The sequence below is a fragment of the Corvus hawaiiensis genome, chromosome 8 (assembly GCF_020740725.1).
Source record: "Corvus hawaiiensis isolate bCorHaw1 chromosome 8, bCorHaw1.pri.cur, whole genome shotgun sequence".
Taxonomy (NCBI): domain Eukaryota; kingdom Metazoa; phylum Chordata; class Aves; order Passeriformes; family Corvidae; genus Corvus; species Corvus hawaiiensis.
The window spans coordinates 36,940,851-36,958,865 of record NC_063220.1 but is presented as its reverse complement, the minus strand read 5'-3'; the positions used below and the strand labels follow the sequence as shown (position 1 = coordinate 36,958,865).

The 18,015-nt window shown below is 47.4% G+C and overlaps 1 protein-coding gene across 13 annotated transcripts in view; it reads right to left on the bottom strand.

The window, feature by feature from the left end:
* The window catches only part of PCDH15 (protocadherin related 15), a 711,356-nt gene that overhangs the window by 52,583 nt on the left and 640,758 nt on the right, over nt 1-18,015 (bottom strand). For 12 of the 13 annotated variants that reach the window (XM_048310467.1, XM_048310468.1, XM_048310469.1 and 9 more), the window contains one exon: nt 11,647-11,751. In XM_048310467.1, coding sequence (XP_048166424.1) covers nt 11,733-11,751 — 19 coding nt within the window. In that variant the 3' untranslated portion in view covers nt 11,647-11,732. Of the gene's footprint in view, nt 1-1,794; nt 1,923-10,265; nt 10,407-11,640; nt 11,752-18,015 lie in introns of those variants that run through there. The other variant, XM_048310479.1, reaches the window with a different exon arrangement.

The window sequence follows — 18,015 nt, the reverse complement described above, 5'->3', positions numbered from 1 at the left end:
CGTGGAATCCAAACCTGAATAATTTCTACAGTGCAAGCTCTGCATGTACTTTATTAATGTTCTCCTAAATTTCAACTTGGAAAGCTGCTCATTTCATTCTAGTCCTCAAGAACAGACATTCATTTGATTAATTATTCTTAAACCAGGCTGGAATGGGGATTGTGTTTAACTAACAGAGCAATTACTTTTGCTTTCTAAAGGCCAGGAAGAAAGGTAACGAGCACTGACTGCTGCGAATGCTTGGTGCTACAACAATAAATTCCAGCCCGATCCTCTGCAACAAGAGCACTTCTTAATTATTTCCAATTTTACTTTCACTAAACACACAATTATGTTTAACGCCATCCACTAATACCAACTCCTGGCTTAGGCCTTGTTCCATTTCGTGCCAGCAGAATCAGGGAGGATTGGAACAGAAGTAGCTTAAAGACATAAAGTTGCCATTTCTTTTGGTCCTCCTTTGTGGTCTGCTCACCTGTTTTGAGTCAAACATTTCCAAAGGGCAAAAGCAGATTCCTTTCTTCACCCCCAAATTTCCCTTAGCTCTTTTCCACCCATTTCTTATCCCCCTGACTGACACACACAAATTCCTGTGCCTCAAAAATCCTCTTGGAAAACCAGGGAGGATTTTCACGGCCTGTTCACGTTTCATGTGACGACTCCAAACATCATTTGACATTTGTGCCTCGTGTTTCTTTTGCTTTCAGACACAAACCCCTCCTTTCCCTAAACGACTTGGCCTTTCAGAATTTTCTGTCTACTCCAGTTCCTTTTTCCTGCTACCTGCTCTCTGCAGTTCCCTGGAAGGAGGATGGAGCTAGGTGGGGATTGTTCAAGGGACAGGAGGACAGGAAATGGCCTCGAGCTGTTCCCGAGCAGGTTTGGATTGGATAATGGGAAGAATTTCTTCATGGAAAGGGTGGTTAAGCACTGACCAGGGCAGTGGTGGAGTCACTGCCCCGGAAGCATCCCAAAATGTGTGGAAGTGGCACCTGGGGACATTATTGGTGGTGACCATGGTGGTGCTGGTGGATGCTTGGATTTGATGACCTTAAAGGTCTTTTTCAAACATAACAATTCTGTGATTCTTCAGCAGCTCTGAAGTTCATGGATTTGACACAATTCTTGGATTCGCCACCATTTTTGGATTCCTAATTTTGATGAAGTAGAAGCTTCCCAATTCCCCACTGCTCTGCCATTTCTGGGCTTATTTTGGGAAGGACTGCCATGAAAGCAACCAAAAAAAAATCAAGTAGGGACAACTTTAATAAGCTCTGAACTACTACTTTTTCATTCCTGGTGCTCTAAACACATCATTTATTTGTTTTCTTGAAAACAAAGAGCTTTTACTCTTGGCTATTAATGTCTGATGATAATTGTAGTCTGTATATTATATTTCCATTAATTTTCTCTCTCTTTTTTTAAAAAAATCCCCTATGGATGGTTAATTTTATTCCCACTTTCCTCCCAATGCAGACCTGAAATTGCTGTTTTTTCCCTTTTAAAGCCTAAACAAGCTGCTGCCAAAACCAGAAAAATCTTGTACGTTGAACATACAAGAAATGTTTCACTATTAACAGATCTCAAATGAGAGCCACAAACTGGCAGGAGAAGCAAGCACCTTAAATTGAGTAGAAATAAAACCTGGGTTTTAACTCAAAATCATCCTTGTGTCAACATCAACCATCAAGCAGCTTTAGAAGACACAAATTGCAAAGGCTCCTGGAAAAAAAAAACAGTGAGTACAAATTTTCCCTCTGCAAGTGGAGCTTATTTTAAGAACTTCAGCCTTACCTTCACTTTAAGCACAGAAGAAAACATTCTGGCATCTTCAGACACCCCTCCAATGTACATTTTTTTGGTAAACACGGGTGCGTGGTCATTTTCATCCTTCACCTCAATAAAGACCTTGGCTGTATTACCTAAAAAGAAGGAAGGAAAAAGGGAAAAGAGAATATTTTGTAATAATTTGTAACATCTACTGGCATTCACGCATTTACAGCCCAAGGAGATAATGTACAATGAGAGTAGGGATAATAATGTAAAAAATAAGTCCATTAGCCATCATGAAATGCTAAAATTGGATAATCCCAGAGTCACTGAGGCTGGAAAAGCCCTCCCAGCCCATGGAGTCCAAGCTGTGCCCGATGCCCACCTTGTCCCCAGCCCAGAGCACTGAGTGCCACCTCCAGCCCTTCCTTGGACACCTCCAGGCATGGGCACTCCAAAGCTCCCTGGGCAGCCCCTGCCAAGGCCTGAGCACCCTTTCCATGGGGAAATTCCTGCTGCTGTCCAAGCTGAGCCTCCCCTGGCCCAGCCTGAGGCCCTTTCCCCTTGTCCTGTCCCTGTTCCCTGGCAGCAGAGCCCGACCCCCCCGGCTGCCCCCTCCTGTCAGGGACTTGTGCAGAGCCACAAGGTCCCCCCTGAGCCTCCTTTGCTCCAGGCTCAGCCCCTTTCCCAGCTCCCTCAGCCTCTCCTGGGGCTCCAGATCCTTCCCTTCCCTAGACAAGAAATAGGGACCTATAAAACACCTTGATTCCACAGGTTTTGGTCCTATTAAATACCCACAGCTGTCACCAAGAGGTAATGAGGAGGTGTCACAAAGAGCTCATTAACAGTAGCTCTGCACCTTGCTTGATCTATTTTAATTATTCCTACTGCCATGCAAATTCTTAACTGCTGATTCAGTCCTGGTGTCTGTAAACTCATAAATGGTCACACAAAGCCCCGGCTCAGCAGCCTCAACACTTAATTAATTTCCTATGTTAATTGAAAGCATCCCTAAGCCTGTCCTCCTCCCAAACCTGGCTTGGCCCTGGGGAACTCCACAAGATTTGCTTCCCCTGAGAGGTTCAACACAAAACACCAGAGGTTCAACATGAACCCCCACTACTAACTTGGTTTTATTAAACAGTTCCTGCTCCAGCCCATTGAGCAATAAACATCTCCATCCTTCTGCAAGGGAAAAAACATCCAGCAAAAACCATGGAGCTGGTGCCAAACAGATTCTACTGCGCAGTAATCTCCACCAACATCTGCTTCCCTTTTTTCAGAATCGTATCATCCAGAAAGATTGCTGGAAATGATGATATCCAGTTCATTAAAACCACATTTGCAAGTGATAAATTGCCTCCTTTCTGAGATGGTTTTCCCAGCTCCTTTCAGTGCCAGGATAATTTCAGTGTTGCACAGGTGCCACTGACCTGAGTTACTTGTACAATGTAGGCTTGTTATAAAAGGCTCAGGAGCTGTATCTTTAGGGGAGGCAAAAATTAAACCCCAGACTATTTCTGATATGGCCAAAGTCATATTCTGCCTGATGGTCCAACTGATGGGAAATGAATGATGGCTTCATAAATGGAACTGAAATCTGAAAAAAACCCAAATATTTAAAATGCTGTCCCTGAGCCAGCAGAATGTCCTGGGGGTCCTGGGGGACACCGAGCTGTCCCTGAGCCTGCAGAGTGTCCTGGGGGTCCTGGGAGACACTGAGCTGTCCCTGAGCCTGCAGAGTGTCCTGGGGCCAAGGAGGCCAATGGGATCCTGGGGGCAGCAGGAAGAGCATTCCCAGCAGGGCAGGGAGGGATCCTGCCCCTCTGGGCAGCCCTGGAGGCACCTCTGGAGTGCTGTGTCCAGCCCTGGCTCCTCAGCACAGCAGGGCCAGGGAGCTCCTGGAGCGGGGCCGGCGGAGGCTGCGCAGCTGAGCAAGGGCCTGGAGCATCTCCGTGCCCAGCACAGGCTGAGGGAGCCGGGGCTGCTCAGCCTCGAGAGGAGCCCCAGCTGAGAGGGGCCCTCAGCCCTGGCTGTCCCTGGCTGCAGGGAGGGCTCCGAGCAGGGCCCGGGCTCTGCTCCGGGGCCCAGCAATGGCACCAGAGCACCGGGCAGGGCCTGAGCCCAGCAATTGCCCTGCCCAGGAGGCAGAACTGCTGCCCTGGGCAGTGCCCAGCCCTGAGCACATTGGCCACAGAGGCTCTGGGCTCTCCTCCCTGGGGCTGTTGCAGAGCTGTGTGCACACAGTGCTGTGCCTGTGCTCCGCGATGGCCCTGCTGGAGCAGGGAGGTGCCACCAGGTGCCCTCTGTGCTCCCTGCAGCCTGAGCCCTGCTGTGGGGCTCTTTAGTATGGAGAGAAGGGGGATAACAGAAAGGAAAGAAAAGAAATTACATGAATTGTCAAATCTCTGTCATCTTAAACCAGATCCTTGATGTTTCTGGCTGCAATACCAAGCTACGGTAGGAAAATGAGATTCCCAGGCAGACTTTCCCACTGCAGCTCCACCCTTTAGGGAAGAAGGTGGCATTAAAAGCAGAATTATGTGTGGAAGTGACCTTGCCCTGCTGAGCCTACATGCAGTCCTATCACCGGCTGCCACTGGTTTGATGCTGGAGGGAAGATCCTGATTTTATCTGTGCAAGTGGGATCAGGTGCTGGCTCACCTGCACTGGTTCTCTCTAATTCAAATTAAACATCATTTGCATAATGCTCACTGTTGTCGTGTCAGGCCAGTTTGGGTGAGGTGGCTGAGCCTTGTGCAAAGTTTGCCTTGCAATTTGCTCAGCTCCCCATTTGTTTAATTTGCTGGCAGTTCTCTGAGCTGCCAAAAGGCTGATTTGTTTAGCAAAGGGTGAACGCTTGGAGAATGGAGAAATGGAAGTTATTACATTAAGGACAAAGCAAATGAAACATCCTGCATAGCCACAGGCCAACATTAGCACCGTCACCATTGAACATCTACCTGCACTTCAGCTTCCTGCCTGATTTTGGACACAGTCCTTCGTTCTGGCAGATGGAGTGGAATGTGGCATCTGCGAGCTCCTCCCTGTCCCAGCCTTTGGATGCAATTCCTACAGCTGGCTGCAGGAAAGGGCTCCCTGCCTGCTGCAGAGGTTTCCTTACCCTCACACCAGAGTTCTCACTAAAACCCCTCAGCAGCAGCTGTGCCATGTGGGAAGGTTGTGCTGGATCCTCTCCCATGCGGATTTTCCAGTGCTTCTGCTTGATTCAGGAATATCCCCTGCACATGGGCTCTGGTACTCCCAAATCCACCACTCCTGCACCTCCAGCACCCAGCCTGATGGAAAAGGCCACCAATAAAGCACAGTCTTAGAGAGTCTGGTTTAGACTCTGCCATTAGACTCCTTTGCCCTTCATATTCCGAATTTTTAACCACTTTTCTAAACACTCCTTGGGTGTCCTGTGTGAGGACATCGATCATCACAGGCTGTCAGTATTCACACTCCCAGAGGAGAAATTTATACCCCCATGGATGTAAAACCTTCCATCTTTGGTGTTCTAGGTCTGGAATCCAGCTCCAGTTACTTCTTTTCTTCATGGATTCCAGGAGTGGAAAGCAGGATTTACTTGCCTGTGGTACTTTTTGTGAGACCTCACAGAACCCAAATATAATTCTTATTACTGTGACTGAGCTACCTAAAGAGTTGGCCAGGTGAAAGAGCAAAAAGCATCCTTCCCTGGACAAAGCAGCACAGGCTGCCAGGGTGGTCAAGACCAGCAAATAAAATAGATTTCAGCGCTACCTCGGTCTCCTGCAAGATCCCTTTTTCCTCTTCTCTTCCTGCCCCCCAGAGATGAGCTGCAGTGCACAGAAAATACAGCAGTGCAGCTGCTTCTAAGTCATCCTCAGCTTCTAAGAACCAGCTAAATAATCACTGCCAAGACTTTTGGATCTTTCATCTTGTGTGGTTTGCTTAAGGGGAGTGAAAACACCCTGAAAGCTGCTCTAAAGCAAAGCTGAGGAACCTCTGAAACACCTGAAACGAGCAGACCACAAATAAGTAACACAGAAAACAAATGCAAGAGAAACTCCTGGGTCACTAGTGAGTACTAACTAACACTTCATTCCCAGAAGTTGTTCCCAAACATCCTCGTTGAAAGCTCTTTGCCAGTCTCCCCATGTAAAAATGTGCCAGATCTGTGTGAGCCTGTAGTTCCTTGCCAGGCTGCAGAAAGGAAGCTGAACAGAAGCAATGGATTTTGGACACTGGGACAGCACCAACGATGTTTTGAGTGCTCCCAGGTGAGTTTTACTCAGTGCTCTCACCAGCAGCGCTGCTCCGGCCTTCTGCAACATTCCAACCCAGCCGTGGATCCAGCTGCTCTTCATGCATGGGTAATTCTGACATAAACCCCTGCATCTCCAAAAGCAATTCTGGAGGAGGCAACAGCAGATTTCAAAGAACCTTTCCAAAGTTCATTTGAATCCAGCTGGGAGGGAGAACTGTAATTTGCTTTCCTCCTGCCTTACAAGTGAGCAGAGCAGGCTCTGTGCTTTGGCAGGTGAGCCGAGCTGAGCTGCAGCTGGGCTCCATCTCACATTCCTGGGTTTGGCAGAACCAAGTAGGAATCAGCACTGAATATTTTTCAGTGGCATTTCGATCTAAACGAGCCCATAAGGCCTGAAGAAGCTCATCATGTGCTGTCACTGCTCGAAGAGTGCAGAAAAAAGCAAACAGCAATGTGTTTGGACCAGCACCGATCCAAGGTCTGATTTAAATCCGTATAAAACCTCTTTTTCGAACAAATAATGACCAGAGTGGGAGCTCAGGTTTTATGCAGCCTCTCTGAAATGCACTGTTTTGCTGCCCAACAAAATTGAAGCCTGTCCCAAGCTCCCCCAGAGCTGTGAGGCAGAGGGATGAGCTCTCCAGGCTCTGCTTGCATTGAGTCCATCTGTCACAACTCCTGGATCTGGGAACTGCTGGAGCAGCCAACTTGTACAGCACCACCAGCAGCAACTTTTGCAACGAAAAACATAAGGCTGCTTTACTATTACATGGACCCCGCAGGGACACAGAATGCATGCTCATGTTTAACGGAGTAGAAGCATCATTCCCATTTACCATGGAGCAGTTGCAGAATGTTAGTTGTAAAACTCCCATTTCCACTTTATTCCCAAAGGGTTTTTTTGGGTTTAGGAAACTAAAAGCTGAAGGAGACAGAACTGTTGCCTCACCCCCAACCACCAAAGCACAGCCCTGCTCGCAGCTGGGAGTACCGCAGAGCCAGGGCAGTGCCTCTGTACCAGCCCTGGGGGTGCCAAAGGGGACAAACAGTTCTACCTGACATGGAAATAATCAATGGAAGGTGATTTTGTTTTCAAATCCTCTGACAGCAAGATAAAAACCATGTCTAACAAGGTTCTGTCATGGAATCATCCAGGTTGGAAAAGACCTCCAAGATCAGGGAGTACAACCTGTGACCAATTACCACCTTGTCACCCAGGCAATTAATTCCTCTTAAATGCAGGAAAAGCTCTGTTATTATCTTTACATCTCTAGGAATGTAAAATCATGGAGTCATGGAATGGTTTGGGTTGGAAGGACCTTAAAGCTTATCCCATCCCCTGCCATAGGCTTGGACACCTTCCACTGTCCCAGGCTGCTCCAAGCCCCAATGTCCAGCCTGGCCTTGGACACCTCCAGCGATCCAGGGGCAGCCACAGCTTCTCTGGGAATGCCCCCCAGGGCTTTGGTTCTACACCTGGGACCGGGTTAAATTTGGTGGTAAAAGCCTCTCTTTGTCCCTCCTTGTCCATCCTGCTCCACTGCTCTGTCCCTGTGCTAAGGCATCACTTTCTCTTTGTTGCTCCCTCTGCTTCCACAGAAATCCTTCTGCTTCCTCCTACCCTTTCCTTTCTGCCTCAAGGAGCATCAAGTCCAAGTCCTGGCCCTGCACAGGACAGCCTCAAGAATCCCACCCTGTGCCTGAGAGCGTTGTCCAAACTCTGTTAATATGGAAGGTCCTTCAGGGCTCAGCATCCCCAGAATCCTCAAGGAGAACTCCAAGCTTTTTAACTCATCCTCATCACCAAACCCAACTCTCCTTCCATTCAGATGAAGTAAAACCACACAGCAATTTCATAGCATAAAGCTTCAGTTAAAGTAACTCCTTTAATGAGTTTGACTCTGCTGAAAGCAAGAATGTGACTTGGCATGATTTAGCATCATCTATTAAACCCCCAGTTTAAGTCACCAGTTGGATGCTCTCATACTCCAAAGGACATCTCAATTTACTTTCTCTCCTCACACAGTTTTGCAGTTATTGCCATGCTATCAGCTGGCACCATCACTGAAGACAAGCTTAGTTACACTCAATGCACTTTCACTTTTCCCCAGCACAGATGCAAACTCCAGCTCCTACTTCTCTATAACTATTTCCTGTAATACCATCACTGCAAACAATTTGGTACCAAGCTTCTGAGCTTTGTGAAATTCAGCCCTGTGTGGTGGCTGAGCAGTTTGTCAGTGCTCTGTAATTTACAGAACCCCAGGATCCCTGAGGTTGGAAAAGCCCTCCCAGCCCATGGAGTCCAAGCTGTGCCCAATGCCCACCTTGTCCCCAGCCCAGAGCACTGAGTGCCACCTCCAGCCCTTCCTTGGACACCTCCAGGCATGGGCACTCCAAAGCTCCCTGGGCAGCCCCTGCCAAGGCCTGAGCACCCTTTCCATGGGGAAATTCCTGCTGCTGTCCAAGCTGAGCCTCCCCTGGCCCAGCCTGAGGCCCTTTCCCCTTGTCCTGTCCCTGTTCCCTGGCAGCAGAGCCCGACCCCCCCGGCTGCCCCCTCCTGTCAGGGACTTGTGCAGAGCCACAAGGTCCCCCCTGAGCCTCCTTTGCTCCAGGCTCAGCCCCTTTCCCAGCTCCCTCAGCCGCTCCTGGGGCTCCAGCCCCTTCCCAGCTCCGTTCCCTGCCCTGGACACGCTCAATGTGTATCTCAAAGTGAGGGGCCCAGAAATCCCTGTAGCTCCAGAGTAGGTCACCGACAAATTGCAGAACAAATTCCACCAATTCAGGAGTATCCAAGACCAGAACTGGCAGCAGGTCATTGCCACCAGGTGTCCCAGCTCCATATTAACTCAGTGTCACACCATCCTGGGGCTTTGCATTCCGAGTCACCCAGCTCCAAAATGGTTCATCAGCTCAACCTCAGCAAAGCCCACAGTGATGTGTTCATTGTGCCCCATCTCCTCCCACTGCAGCTCATCAATTCAATGCCCTGAAACTCAGAAGCAGTGTTTAACCTGATTAAAACTCCTCAAAAATGAACAAAGTGCTGAGAAAATGGAAAGGAATTAATTGTATAAATGCAGGAATCAAACCCAAAGGTCAAGGGATCTCCATTACAAAATCATAAGTGATTCAGCTGGCCAGATACTTCTAAAGTATTTTAAATATATACATTTATCAAATTCTTTAGCCATCCGTGCAGCACAGTGCACATTCCAAGGAATATATATGTTGTGTACTCCCAGAGAGCCAAACACACCCAGCTTGTCTTCCTGTAAGCTGGCCTGAAGTCAAACTCCAGTCATTATCCAGCATTCCGGAATAAAATAACTCAGCCATCACTTTTTTGGAACTGCTGTTCAGCTGGGAGAGCTGCTCCAGTGCAGAGTGTGAGTCAGAAGAGGGAATGAAGGGCAGGACCTGCTGATTCCCTCATGTCTTCAGCGATCTCAGAGAAAGGTTTGGAGAGGGCTTTGTGCTGCATGGAAACCTAATCTGCTCCCTGAGCATTCCTTGGCTGGATTTTTATGGATATAACCTGACCTGGATTTCTCCCAGGCACAGGGAAAAGCAGGCAGCTCTGTCTTTCTGTCCCCTGCCAGGTACATCCTTGATGGTGGCTAAACCAGCACAGGATCTCACCCTGCTCCTAACAAAGCCAAGCTCCTGACCACTGCTTAACCCCGATGTGTCACACCCCACACACTCCATTCTTACTCAAGGAAAAAGAAATAGCCATGATAATCCAGGCTCAAAATCCCAAAACCTTCTGCTGGTTCTGTGGGTAGCATTGGAAAGAAACCCTGGTGAAGGTATTGGAATTGCCACCCCTGTACAGTGCCTCAGGCCATTCCCAAGTTTTATGGAGTGTTCCCAAATACTTCAGCCCCTTCAACTAACATGGAATCACAGAATCCCAGGATGGTTTGGGTTGGAAGGGATCCCTAAATCCCATCCAGTGCCACCCCTGCCATGGGCAGGGACACCTCCCACTGTCCCAGGCTGCTCCAAGCCTCAATGTCCAACCTGGCCTTGGACACTGCCAGGGATCCAGGGGCAGCCCCAGCTGCTCTGGGCAAGTCAGGCAGAGAGACCCAAAAATGCACCATGGGCTGTGATCCCATCACCACCATCACAGCCCTAAAATCCAGAAAGGTCACTGGAGTGCAGTTTCAACATTCTCAGCAGATCCCAGCAATATCTGTGTAAAAAAGGTGGAAAAGGAAGGATTTTTGACACTTACTTTTGGAGGGGACCCGCAGGTTGGATCTCACCACCTGCAGGGAGTCTGCCTGCACTCGCAGCTCGTAACTTTGGACACGTTCATAATCCAGAGGCTTCTTCACGGAGATCACTCCCGTTCTGTTGTTAATGGCAAACACATCTGGAAGCCAGAAAAAACACAGGAATTTTCTGGGATGCAGAAACGGGGATTTTCAATACCCAAGGCTTTTATTTTGGGGATGACACAATCCAAGCAAGTCATTTCCTCCCTGCCTCCCCTCCTCCTTCGGGCCTGGAAAAGCCCACATAGCTCCTCTTTGAAGATATTTTAAGGAGCAAATCAGCTGGATCCAACCTGCTTCTGGGATAACCAACCCAGAGTCACAGAATCATGGAATATCCTGAGCTGGAAGGGACCCGCAAGGATCACGGAGTGCAACTCCCTGCACAGGACTTGAGGGACAAGTAGGAAGACGGGACAAGACAAAGAGCCCACTCTCACAAAAAGGAGGATGGGATGGGGAATTCTTTACATCCTTCCCAAGAATTCTGTATTATTTTGTCAGGATATCCAGGTGGATCACAGAGAGTATCCCAGCAGGATGTTTTGCTTGGATATCAGGCTCTAATCCAGTATTTGTTACAGCATGGCCAAAACTGCAATCCCTTAAACCAGATTTTTAAGCAAGTATAACTCCATCAAAGCTATTCCTATTTTTATTTTGCTGTGCCATGGGCTTACACCACGTGGCACCCACGGGAATGTTCACATCAGTGAGTACTTTTTTCTTGTAATCCTGCTAATTAATCTGAGCTTTAGCTGATCTCCAAAGGTTTGATAACGGCAATTGTAGAATGATAGAATGGTTTGGGTTGGAAAGGACCTTAAAGCCCATCCAGTGCCACCCCTGCCATGGGCAGGGACACCTCCCACTGTCCCAGGCTGCTCCCAGCCCCAGTGTCCAGCCTGGCCTTGGACACTGCCAGGGATCCAGGGGCAGCCCCAGCTGCTCTGGGCACCCTGTGCCAGGGCCTGCCCACCCTGCCAGGGAACAATTCCTTCCCAATCTCCCATCTAAACTTCTCTGTTCCAGCTTGAAGCCATTCCCCCTTGCCCTGTCACTACATGCTCTTATAAGAAGTCCCTCTCCAGGTTTCTTGTAGGCTCCAGCACTGAAATTCCCTCCTGCTTGTGCAGTTGAGGTGGGATTTCACCTCGATGATCTTAGAGGTCTTTTCCAGCCTTAACGATTCTGTGATTCACCTCACCAGCTTCACTTCTCCACACTTTCTTGCAGACCTCTGGTGCACCCACCAGGCCTGGCATAACCACAAGGCTGAAATATTATTATTATTATTATTATTATTATTATTATTATTATTATTCCACTTACCCTCTTCATTCCCTGACACAATGGAGTACACGACTGTCTGGTTCAAGGCGGCCGCGGTGACAACGGTGACCACGGTTCCCTTCGGGGCACTTTCACTCACTGGGGGGGGGTCTGCAGAGAGGAACAGAAGGATTTGTGTGACATTCCTGAACAGCAGATTATTGACAATTATTCCTCGCCTTAGTATTTCCACCATCTATTAGGCTGCCAAAGGATCTGTTATTAGGGAAAATCATATTCAAAAGGAAAATGTTCAACCTTTGAAAATGCAAAACCCACTGAGAAGTTCAATAGACAAGAGGTGGCAACGTAAAGATCTAATGCTTCTTGGATGTGAGAAATGGGAAAGCAGGGAATAATGAGGAGAAACAAGAACCACCCCAGCCTGAAAAATTGGAAGTAAAAGACAAAATAGATCTTTTATATATATTTTATACAGATCTATAAATCTCTTTTATAACATATCTTGAATATATTCAGGTCTACTAAGAAAACTCAGTAATCTGTCAGAAAACCACAGGAAAATTCATTCATGGGTAAAATTCCATGCTTTAAGCAGGAATCACTTTGGGGCCACCTCCATGGGAATTTCCACTCTTCACAAAGATCCAAAAATTTTCCTGGGAACACATTTTGGTACTAAAACCCGAGATGCTTTTCAGGAAATGAACTGCAACCCAAGGCTACCCAAACACTGTGAGGGTGGGCAGGCCCTGGCACAGGGTGCCCAGAGCAGCTGGGGCTGCCCCTGGATCCCTGGCAGTGTCCAAGGCCAGGCTGGACATTGGGGCTTGGAGCAGCCTGGGACAGTGGGTGTCGTCCCTGCCCATGGCAGGGGTGGCACTGGATGGGCTTTGAGGCCCTTTGAACCCAAACCATTCCATGACTCTGTGCTGATGTCTTTAAACCAGCAATCCAAACAATTTCAACAAGGAGAGGTGAGAGGTTTGAGCTCATCTCCAATCCTCCTCAGATTTTCCTCATGGCAAACAAAGATTTAATTCATGCTTCAAACTCTTCAAAATAAATTCAAAAGGAATTTTTGGCACTCATCCATGAACGCAGATGGGGTTTTATTAATGCATTACGCAGATATTTTCAATTTTAAAAAACTACACTCATTGATAGATAACAAGATAAACACCAGATGAGGATCTGCTCCGAGAAGCTCCTGATTTTGAAGATCAGTTGTGCACTGATCTTCAAAATTCTAGACAATACCTATGCTTAATTCCAGGGAATATCATGGACATACTGGAGGACCAAACGGCACCTGGGGACATGGTCTAGTGGTGGCCCTGCCAGTGTTGGGGGAACAGCTGCATTTGATGATCTCAGGGATCTTTTCAGGCTTAAATAATTCTAGGATTCCATGAATATTTGATCACTTTCCCCTTTCATGTTCCAGGTGGTTTTCAAATCCTCCATCCCACACCACATTTTCCCATTCTAAGGGCAGGGAATGGGCATGGCCCCAAGGCTGCCAGAGCTCCAGGAGCATTGGGACAATGCTCTCAGGGACAAGGTGGGATTGCTGGGGTGTCTGTGCGGGGCCAAGTGTTGGACTGGATGATCCTAGCATGTCCCTTCCAACTCAGGATATTCCATGATTATATGAAAGTTGGAACCCCAGGATACAATCCCAACTATTGAATCCAAACTTTTCCCATCAACAAGTGGCCAATCTTCCCTTGAACTCTGCCTCACAAACAATGAATATTGCTTTGAACATCCTAGAGCAATTTCGAGATACTGAATACGTGGAATGAAGTTTTGGATCATGCAATATAACAGTGAGCTCCTCTTTTTCTCACAGATGGAAAAATCCCATTTTACTCAAACGCACGTACACGGAGCAGATCCCTCTGCTCCCACCGTCCCGTGTCAGTGGTTGGAATAAAATTCCTTGTTGCTCCTTGAGCTCTAAAACCATTGCTATGAAAAGCTTTTTAATGCACATTTTACCAATGCAAATGTTAATCTTAGGGATTAAAAAGCTGCCAAAAGGCAGAGAAAGACAGGAGAAAAAAAGCTGCAAAGGCTGGAGGCATTTAAAGCTGGAGTTCTTTTGATGAGGTCAGAGAGGAAAATACCCTTTTCATGCTGCTTTACAGATGATGTTGTTTTCTTAATCTTCTGAAGAGGTGGGAGTGGAACAAAAACCCCACACTTAATTCCCAGCACAATTCCAGGATATTCCTGCAGTGGGAATGGCCTTGTAGCTCCCTCTGCCAGTGCTGAATCCAATGGACTGACAAATCAGTAACAATTAGCAAGAGGTTTTGTGTTTGCTCTGGAGGAAGGGGGCAGACCCCTTTCTCAGGGAATAAATTCCTTATTTTCCAATGTTTGAATCACTAAGATGGAAAATGGCGCTTTTTTCCTGACATATTATTTGGAAGTGTTTTAGGGCACAGACAAAGGTGGTTTTATGCCATAATTCTGCATTACTGCATGATAAAAGCTGGAATTTCTGTGGGAAGAGGAGAGCATGAGAATCCAGCCCAAAGCACCCAGAAAAGGATTGGAAAACCCCCATGGGAGGGGAGGGGAGGGGAGGGGAAGGGAAGGGAAGGGAAGGGAAGGGAAGGGAAGGGAAGGGAAGGGAAGGGAAGGGAAGGGAAGGGAAGGGAAGGGAAGGGAAGGGAAGGGAAGGGAAGGGAAGGGAAGGGAAGGGAAGGGAAGGGAAGGGAAGGGAAGGGAAGGGAAGGGAAGGGAAGGGAATTGCTGTGAGCTCAACACCACTGGGGGGGGCAGGGAGGGTGAAGGGATTGGTGTGTCACTGTCACCCAGGTGGGGCTGGTGTGTCCCTGCCTTCCAGCCCAGTGCTGATTCCATGGAACCAGAGTTGTTGAAGTTGGAAAAACCTCCAAGGTCATCGAGTCCAACCATCAACCAGCAGCACCCCGCTCACCACTAACTGTGTCCCCAGGTGCCACATCCACACATCTTCTGAACACCTCCAGGCATGGGCACTCCAAAGCTCCCTGGGCAGCCCCTGCCAAGGCCTGAGCACCCTTTCCATGGGGAAATTCCTGCTGCTGTCCAAGCTGAGCCTCCCCTGGCCCAGCCTGAGGCCCTTTCCCCTTGTCCTGTCCCTGTTCCCTGGCAGCAGAGCCCGACCCCCCCGGCTGCCCCCTCCTGTCAGGGACTTGTGCAGAGCCACAAGGTCCCCCCTGAGCCTCCTTTGCTCCAGGCTCAGCCCCTTTCCCAGCTCCCTCAGCCGCTCCTGGGGCTCCAGCCCCTTCCCAGCTCCGTTCCCTGCCCTGGAATTGCTTTGAAATATTTGAAATATTTCCAATGAAATGGTTCCTTTCTGAGCTTCTGAACTCACCACTTCTCCGATCTGTGATTTCCGATTCCTCCCCAAGACTCACACACCCAGGATCCACATCCATCCCATCCCCGGATGTAAGAAGGTCCCTTGCAATAAATGATAATCCACCTGCATCCCATAAATCTTAGGGATAAACCACAATTAACATCCACTTTAATCCCCATCCCACCTCAGCCTTATCCAGAGTTCTAATCTTTCCTTCTCCACACAACCACCCTTTGACCAGGACAATTTTAATCTATTCCCAGACCATTGTTTCATCCATTTCTATGGAATTTTTTTCCATAACCATCACAGCAATGTGATATTTTGGCCACTTAATTCACTTCAACTTTTCCACAGGAAAATGGTATCTTGGGAGCATCCAGGACGGGATGGAGACCAGGAGAGACCTCACTGTTTTCTTTGAGTATGAAACCACAAAATGGGTTTGTCCCTCAGGAAATAAACCAAGTAACCACAAAGAAGAACAGGCTTAAGATAAAGTCATTATTTACGCACAAAAAATACTGACATTAAATACAAATTAAAAAAAAATCTTTGAATTTGTTATGTCTTAGTTATCTGTGTCTCGAGCAGAGTGGGAAAGGGAGACTGAGCATGTCTCAAATACACTGCAGGGCACAACTATGGGAACTGTCCAAGTGAAATTTTAACTTTTTCTCTCTACTTTTCTTGCTTTCTTTTTCCCCGTGCTAAACACATCACTCCCAGCCCGTTTTCAATTTGCCTGATAGCCAGTATGCTTTAAATTCACCATGAAACTTGCCTATCTCCAAAAGCATGAACACAAGATTTAATAAAAAATTACATTTCAAGCCAGCAAACCCAATAATAATTTGGAAGATTGGTTTAGTGCTGAAGCTTAATAGTGGGCTGTGTATGGACTCCATATGAGCCACTTCAGTCAGCTTGACTTTGTGAACATTATACTTTACATCTGTTTCTGTAGAATATTATAATACAAAATATTTTCATATATTTATGTTTTACTTGATGGAGGTCCATAAAAACCCCTCAGAAATTAAGTTTTGGTGCTGCTTAATTACATTGCTTGCCTCAACTTGATTAACATTGAGGGTATTTTTATTCTTAGGGTGGTGAGAGGGTTAGAGAAGCTGTGGCTGCCCCTGGATCCCTGGCAGTGCCCAAGGCCAGGCTGGACATTGGGGCTTGGAGCAGCCTGGGACAGTGGGAGGTGTCCCTGCCCATGGCAGGGGTGGCACTGGATGGGCTTTGGGGTCCCTTCCCACCCAAACCACTCTGGAATTCCATGATCCCCATGGCAGCTCTTTTAATCCTTCCACCAGCACATTAAAACTACCCTGGCTTCCTGCCCTTGCTCAAAAAAAGATAGACCTGGACACATTTTAGAGCAACAACCCACCCTTTTATCAAGTTTTTGCTTTCCTAGTAACTACCTGAACAGCCTGTCCCAGAAAATGGTAACTTTTTTCTTCTGGAAAAGAATATTTTTGTCTTAATTAGACGTATTTATCAAGCAGTTTATCTTCAGGGTGTCACATATTCCTTCCTGGCCTTGATATCCTGCCTTTCTGTCTCAATTCCCAGACTGCTTGGAGGCACTCTGACCTTCCCATGGTATTTATCCCCAAAACAAATGACAGGAGAGTCTGGACGCTGCTCCAGTGATCCCATCTTAACCTATTGTTTTTTAACCCAAATGTCAGGTTTTGCTCTCCTGATCTCTCTGTGTTCATCTTATCCCTCCAATCTTCCCAAATTCAACCTGAGGGCGTGAAGGAATATTCCTGTCAGGATTCTGCAGAAGCCAAAAAAAAAGAGGGGAAAAAATTCCCCCCAAGCATGACGTAGGGCACAGTCACACACCTGGATTGGCCAGACTGATGGGATAAATTCCAAGGATAACACGGCTGGAAGGACAACACATTGCTGGAAGCCAAGAGGGTTTAATACTAAAATTATGGATCATTTCAATTCCACATCCACTCCCCCAGAGTGATTTATTCCTACATTTCATTAACATGGTGTTGGGAGCTCTGACCCTCAGCCTCTCCAAGCACAGATTCCCTGCCTGGATCTGGCTCCCTGTGCTTTCCTCTTCCCCAGGAAACATCTCACCATAGCATTTCATTGGAAAATAATTCCTAAAATTCCAGTTTCCTTTTCATTTGGCATAAAGAAGCACAGGATTTTAATAAAATGCAATGCAGCACTACTAACACAAGGAAAAATAGGGGAAAAAGGATCTTTTTCATGTAATCATCTGGTAATCATCACTCCCTAATTTTTCCATGGCAAATCCCTCTTCATACCTGCTGGAGAAATAATTTAATTTAACTTTATGACCATATTTGCTATTTCTTACTACAAACCAAATAAAGTACCAGCAGAAAATCACTCTAAGCCAGTGATTCCAAAACGAAAATCACACATATTTTCCCGAATCCAAGCTGCCACTGATGTGAGCTGCAAATTCCAAATGTATCCAGCTTAAGTGTGAGGAAAACATCGACTGCTTTTATCCCCACATCTCAAAAATGCTGCAACTAAAAGGTTGCCCGTGGTCTTTCCTGTTGCAGTGGGGATCCTGCAACACGCATATACCAAACCAGGAGTCCCATGGAAAGGAAATATATACGGACAGACAGATTCTTGATAGCTGTTTCAGAGATGTTTATTTCTCCAGCCGCATGGCCGGGGCTCTGCTGAGGAACTGTCCCAGTCACGGGACCAAGGGTCCTTCTGCCCGCGCAGGGAACACAAACCAACCAACGGGAACGAGGCTGAGCAGGGACAGGGAAGCCCCGTGTCTGTGCCCTCAGGGCCCCTCTCCCAGGGCTACACGGCGGGGGAGGGACCCCAACACTTTCTTTGATAAGATGCAAATTCCATTCTGGGAAAGGTGGGAAAAGCAGTGGTAGGACCTGGGTATGCTGGGAAGAGGATGACTCAAATGGATGCTCTGAATCTATCAGCATTAAACAAAACATTTTGAGGGACAAAACACTTTTGAGGGACAAAAATAACCCCCCATGGACTCTGTGACGAGAAGG